General features: G+C 43.8%; 1 protein-coding gene across 1 annotated transcript; it reads right to left on the bottom strand.

Moving 5' to 3' along the window:
• Positions 1 to 821: 821 nt before the first annotated feature.
• LOC124253393 lies at positions 822 to 6,676 on the bottom strand. Its single transcript, XM_046687143.1, has 3 exons — positions 6,524 to 6,676; positions 1,225 to 1,387; positions 822 to 995 (listed from the first exon to the last, which is right to left on the bottom strand). The coding sequence occupies exons 1-3, from the start codon at positions 6,566 to 6,568 to the stop codon at positions 844 to 846; spliced, it is 360 nt and encodes a 119-aa protein (XP_046543099.1). The 5' UTR covers positions 6,569 to 6,676; the 3' UTR covers positions 822 to 843.
• Between the last annotated feature and the right edge of the window lie 215 nt (positions 6,677 to 6,891).

Genomic DNA, 6,891 nt, shown 5'->3' with positions numbered 1-6,891 from the left:
TTTAACCATCCACCCAATTACCTCAGATTTACATTCAATGGTGCCAACAGTTTACCTCAGAGTAAACTACCTACATCACTGCACTAAGTTACATTCAATGGTGCCAACAGTTTAACCGTCCACCCAATTACCTCAGAGTAAACTACCTACATCACTGCACTAAGTTACATTCAATGGTGCCAACAGTTTAACCGTCCACCCAATTACCTCAGAGTAAACTACCTACATCACTGCACTAAGTTACATTCAATGGTGCCAACAGTTTAACAATCCGTCCAATTACCTCAGAGCAAACTACCTACATCACTGCACTAAGTTACATTCAGTGGTGCCAACAGTTTAACCATCCACCCAATTACCTCAGAGCAAACTACCCCCTGCTTTCCTGAAGGTTATATTCACTGAAGGCAACAGTTTAGCCATCATCTAGGTTCGGTTGCAGACAAAGCGGTTTGACTGGTTGTTAAAAAAACATTATTATTTCCTGCAGGGAAGAAGTAAGCACACACTCATGTCTGTTAGTGGCTCAATTTCATAGAACAAGTTATGGCTATTCAAAGGTGGTGTTTTTCGTACGGGTATGATAATTGTGTTTTGGATCTTAATGTTTTGTGATGTTTTTGATCAAATCCATATCTCCTACGACTACTTTCATTGACCTGGAATTTTTTACTTAATTGTCATTTTTCTGATGGATCTATTCATGTTTTTTTTATAATTCCTATATGCTTGTTTTTAAAAATGGATTGTCAATCTGTTTCGACAACAGTTTGGATACTGGTGCGTCAGTAGGTGAAGGGGCAGGAAACAAAATAACTCAGTTTGTGTTGTCATCATGTGTGTTTACTTAGACGAAGTAGATGCTACCACTGGCGCAGCGGTAGTTAATACTGCAGGTGCCCCGGACGCTGGCTGGGCGCAGCGACCATACATTCCGGTGTTGTAGCCTGGCTCAATGGCGATATCCAGGGAACTCTCGTCAACACACTGAAGACCTGGTCAAACATCACAAAAATGTGTTACCAGAATTTAATACTATTTATACTTGGGCCAACTGCATAGGACACAAGGTTCCACAAAATATTTAAGTTGTGTAATTCGCAGTATCAACAGAATCCCTACCCCGGTGGTTATAACAATACTAACAATAATTTGCATATATATATAATGCGCTCACACCTAAGAGCATGCTTAAACTGATACTTTATTACACAGCGATCCTACCTGTGGCACACATGCTGGCGCAGTTTGAATTGGTGGTCGCTTTCAGTAAGCATCTTGACAGAGACTGAAGACGGTTATAGCATCTGCTGCTGAAAAACGATTTCACACAGCATCCATCCCCAGCGCAGTCCTTATCGGTGCTGCAGCCACCCAGAATAAACGCCTTGAATAGAAAATAATAACACTTGTCACAAATAAGTCATTGACACATACAATGTAAAGTAGTATAGGGTCCCTGCTTGACCACAGTATCCGAATCGTGTAAAGGACAAGGTAGTATAGGGTATCTGCTTGACCACAGGATCTGAATGGTGTAAAGGACAAGGTAGTATAGGGACCCTTCTTGACCACAGTATCGGAATGGTGTAAAGGACAAGGTAGTATAGGGTCCCTGCTTGACCACAGTATCGGAATGGTGTAAAGGACAAGGTAGTATAGGGACCCTTCTTGACCACAGGATCTGAATGATGTAAAGGACAAGGTAGTATAGGGACCCTTCTTGACCACAGGATCTGAATGGTGTAAAGGACACGGTAGTATAGGGACCCTTCTTGACCACAGGATCTGAATGGTGTAAAGGACAAGGTAGTATAGGGACCCTTCTTGACCACAGTATCGGAATGATGTAAAGGACAAGGTAGTATAGGGACCCTTCTTGACCACAGTATCGGAATGGTGTAAAGGACAAGGCAATATAGGGACCCTTCTTGACCACAGTATCGGAATGGTGTAAAGGACAAGGTAGTATAGGGACCCTTCTTGACCACAGGATCTGAATCGTGTAAAGGACAAGGTAGTATAGGGACCCTTCTTGACCACAGTATCGGAATGGTGTAAAGGACAAGGTAGTATAGGGTCCCTGCTTGACCACAGTATCGGAATGGTGTAAATGAAAAGGTAGTTTAGGGACCCTTCTTGACCACAGTATCCGAATCGTGTAAAGGACAAGGTAGTATAGGGACCCTTCTTGACCACAGGATCTGAATGGTGTAAAAGAACAAGGTAGTATAGGGACCCTTCTTGACCACAGGATCTGAATGATGTAAAGGACAAGGTAGTATAGGGACCCTTCTTGACCACAGGATCTGAATGGTGTAAAGGACAAATGGTAGTATAGTATAGGGACCCTTCTTGACCACAGTATCGGAATGATGTAAAGGACAAGGTAGTATAGGGACCCTGCTTGACCACAGTATCGGAATGGTGTAAAGGACAAGGTAGTATAGGGACCCTTCTTGACCACAGTATCGGAATGGTGTAAAGGACAAGGTAGTATAGGGACCCTTCTTGACCACAGGATCTGAATCGTGTAAAGGAAAAGGTAGTATAGGGACCCTTCTTGACCACAGTATCGGAATGGTGTAAAGGACAAGGTAGTATAGGGTCCCTGCTTGACCACAGTATCGGAATGGTGTAAATGAAAAGGTAGTTTAGGGACCCTTCTTGACCACAGTATCCGAATCGTGTAAAGGACAAGGTAGTATAGGGACCCTTCTTGACCACAGGATCTGAATGGTGTAAAGAACAAGGTAGTATAGGGACCCTTCTTGACCACAGGATCTGAATGATGTAAAGGACAAGGTAGTATAGGGACCCTTCTTGACCACATGATCTGAGTGGTGTAAAGGACAAGGTAGTATAGGGACCCTTCTTGACCACAGTATCGGAATGGTGTACAGGACAAGGTAGTATATGGACCCTTCTTGACCACAGTATCGGAATCGTGTAAAGGACAAGGTAGTATAGGGACCCTTCTTGACCACAGGATCTGAGTGGTGTAAAGGACAAGGTAGTATAGGTACCCTTCTTGACCACAGGATCTGAGTGGTGTACAGGACAAGGTAGTATAGGGACCCTTCTTGACCACAGTATCGGAATGGTGTAAAGGACAAGGTAGTATAGGGACCCTTCTTGACCACAGTATCGGAATGGTGTAAAGGACAAGGTAGTATAGGGACCCTTCTTGACCACATGATCTGAGTGGTGTAAAGGACAAGGTAGTATATGGACCCTTCTTGACCACATGATCTGAGTGGTGTAAAGGACAAGGTAGTATAGGGACCCTTCTTGACCACAGTATCGGAATGGTGTACAGGACAAGGTAGTATAGGGACCCTTCTTGACCACAGTATCGGAATCGTGTAAAGGACAAGGTAGTATAGGGACCCTTCTTGACCACAGTATCGGAATGGTGTACAGGACAAGGTAGTATAGGGTCCCTTCTTGACCACATGATCTGAATGGTGTAAAGGACAAGGTAGTATAGGGACCCTTCTTGACCACAGGATCTGAATCGTGTAAAGGACAAGGTAGTATAGGGTCCCTTCTTGACCACAGTATCGGAATCGTGTAAAGGACAAGGTAGTATAGGGTCTCTGCTTGACCACAGTATCGGACTCGTGTAAAGGACAAGGTAGTATAGGGTCCCTTCTTGACCACAGGATCTGAATGGTGTAAAAGACAAGGTAGTATAGGGACCCTTCTTGACCACAGGATCTGAATGGTGTAAAGGACAAGGTAGTATAGGGACCCTTCTTGACCACAGGATCTGAATGGTGTAAAGGACAAGGTAGTATAGGGACCCTTCTTGACCACAGGATCTGAATGGTGTAAAGGACAAGGTAGTATAGGGACCCTTCTTTGCCACAGGATCTGAATGATGTAAAGGACAAGGTAGTATAGGGACCCTTCTTGGCCACAGGATCTGAATGGTGTAAAGGACAAGGTAGTATAGGGACCCTTCTTGACCACAGGATCTGAATGGGACCCTTCTTGACCACAGGGCCTTGATCTGAACATGACTAGGTCACGCACGTAGGTCAGGGTTTCCGTGTGTCCGCCCGTTCATTAAAACCTTACCATATCCAAGCAATATCGCGGTGACCTGGGTTACTGAAGACCAAGTCTATCCCGGATCTGTTGTGCAGGGAAAAGCTACACTAAACACGAATGGAATCTGGGTAGATACTTAAATAGTTTTGCTGTCTGTACGAAACACCAATCATATTGTTTGCTGTCTTAGAGGTACAGAGGTGTATATTGACCGACTCCAATATCATACAGGGGCAAAAGGAACGATACCATATTATTGAGGCTAATTAATAAAAGATAACAAAAGATAAATAGAAATCAATGTTGTAATTTGAAGACAAATAGGTGAGGAGCATGGAAAATCAAATTCATTAATCGAGGCCAATAATTGTTTGAGATAATTGCAAAAACCCATAATATTCATATGTCCTGTATTCGATCACTCCAGTATGATGAGATAAGTCAATGTCAGTGACACAGGGACACTCCTGTGAGTCAATATCGAATGTGGTCACCACAGGCATCGATGCAGGCTCTAACACGACGTCGAACAGATGAGGTCAGACGTCTGATCACGTGAGGAGGTATCCTGTTCCACTCCTCCCTCAAAGCCTGGATGAGGGTTTGTCTGTTCACTGGGGCGACCTGTCTGGCACGAATCTGTCTCCCAAGATGGTCCCACAAATGAGTGAATGTTCCGGAGAGCGTGAAGGCCATGGCAGGACAACACCGTTGTTGGCGTTGAGAAAGCCTTGAACACATTGACCTGTGTGACATGGGGCGTTGTCCTGTTGAAATACGGTTCTTGGTTTCTGTTGTAGGAAGGGTAGAACAACTGGCCGAAGGACTTGGTCGATATAACGCTGCCCATTCAAATTCCCATCGACAACAACCAGATCTGTCTTTCTGTCACCACATAACCCTCCCCACACCATAACGCCATTACCGCCAAACGGCTCAACCTCATGCACGCAGCAACGGGCCGTCCGCTCTCCTCTGCGTCGATGCACTCGTGTCCTGCCGTCAGGTCTGTTGAGGAGGATTCTGCTGTCATCAGCTCGGATACCATGCTGACGAAGTCTCCTGGACACCGTCCTTCGGCTGATACGATGACCCAGCGCAGTCGATGCTGATGACGTCACAGTGAGGAATCGGTTGCGCAAATGCAGGGTACGCAAGTACCGGTCTTCAGCTGGGGTCGTGACCCGAGGTCTGCCACTCCTCGGCCTGTCCTGTGTCCTGCCTGTCTGTCTGTAACGGGTCATCAGCCTGGTTATTGTAAGTCGGGTACAACAATAGGTCCTGGCGACGTGATTGTGGGTAGCGTCAAGCTGGATCATGCCGATTGCCCTTTATCTCTTCTTTCGATAATCTCGGCATGGTCGCAAATTAATCGTAAAATGTAGATGTCCATAAACATTTTCACATGCTTTTATACCGAATATTTGTCACGTGTGTCATGTGTGCACGTGCACGAAACGTTCGTGAATACGTTCACTTTTCTGGGTTCTTGCTTTGCACGTGCATCGCTGTTTCATTGAGTCAGTTTTGTTGCGTTCGACTGAATGTTTCTGACCATAAATGCTCAAAATATCAAAGTCCAAACACAAATTATAATTTCAAAAAGTTTGGTATCGTTTCTTTTGCCCCTGAGTGTATTGCGAACAGCTTTATTAAATTTTGCTTCGGGCGATTGGAGGGGCTGCCTACCCCTCCTTGTTATGAAGAGAGCTGATCATGTTGACCTACTGACAAACATTGAACTGAATTATTTGGGGATATGTTGTTAAAAATATCTTTGAGCAATATCTTCTATTGAATGAAAACGTTTATAAACCAATATTATATTTTAGAACAAGCAACCGTAATTTACCAATAGAAGGGGGGCTGTATTATAATATCCCTCGTCGAGAAAGATTATGTACAAAGTGTAACTCTAGACTTATCGGAGATGAATTCCACTATCTATTTGATTGTACTCATCAACTCAACGGAAAAGTCGGAGTAATGAGTATAATTACCAATGTCCATCTTTGGTAAATTATAAGAACCTGATGTGTAATGGGAATATTAAGATAATTAAGAATTTGTCACATTTTTTCAAGAAATTATTTGCCATCTTGTTGTAAATATTATGTTTGTATTATATAACGCATGTACTACCGTGGGCGGTAACTTTGAGGAATAAAGATTGAGGGCAACAAATATGGCAGTTGACTAATATTTGACTAACAATCACAGACTGTACCCAATTATGTTCTGGCTTTTTTGCATTTAAAACACCACCTATTTCATAAATCTGCATTCGTGGTGGCTTTATATGATCTTGGTGGAGTCATTGTTAACAAGTGAATCGTTCAAATGTTATCTCTTGTGAATTACTCAGAAGGAACCATATGCTGACCGTATTGTTGCATAACTTACAACATTAGGCTTGTAATTTCTTTGTATATAGACAAGACGTTACCCAACCACCCTCAATACCCACCTTGCACGTGACGAGGGACAGAGCGAGCAACAACAGGACCTTCATGATCAAGAGTGATGACAGAAAATGGCGATGTGATCTTTGCGTTGGAACGACAGTCGTTGATTCGTGGCTTCAGAGATAAGGCTGGATAACCCTGGCGTCGTGGAAGCCAACACGTGGTTGGTTACGTCGGTGGTGCCACCAGGAACCGACCTTCAGGCACTTCTATAACTTTATCAAAAGGTCACAGCATTGTACAGTGTTAACCGATGTTTGTAATCTGGCGCATTGGTCTGCTATGTTACAAAGTGTTTGTGTGTTTGCTGTCTCCGTCACGTCCTGCTATATTCCAACTATGATCAGTAAATAATCGAGTCTGGAACAAA

This window comes from Haliotis rubra, unplaced genomic scaffold (assembly GCF_003918875.1).
Source record: "Haliotis rubra isolate DU_JTF1 unplaced genomic scaffold, ASM391887v1 Scf54, whole genome shotgun sequence".
NCBI lineage: Eukaryota > Metazoa > Mollusca > Gastropoda > Lepetellida > Haliotidae > Haliotis > Haliotis rubra.
This window is presented reverse-complemented; position numbering and strand designations above follow the sequence as displayed.

Coding starts and splice junctions, on each gene's coding strand:
- LOC124253393 (XM_046687143.1), bottom strand. CDS start 6,568: ATGAAGGTCCTGTTGTTGCTCGCTCTGTCCCTCGTCACGTGCAAG. Junction 1,388..6,523: donor TGTCCCTCGTCACGTGCAAG/GTGGGTATTGAG, acceptor TTTCTATTCAAG/GCGTTTATTCTGGGTGGCTG. Junction 996..1,224: donor CGCCAGCATGTGTGCCACAG/GTAGGATCGCTG, acceptor ATGTTTGACCAG/GTCTTCAGTGTGTTGACGAG.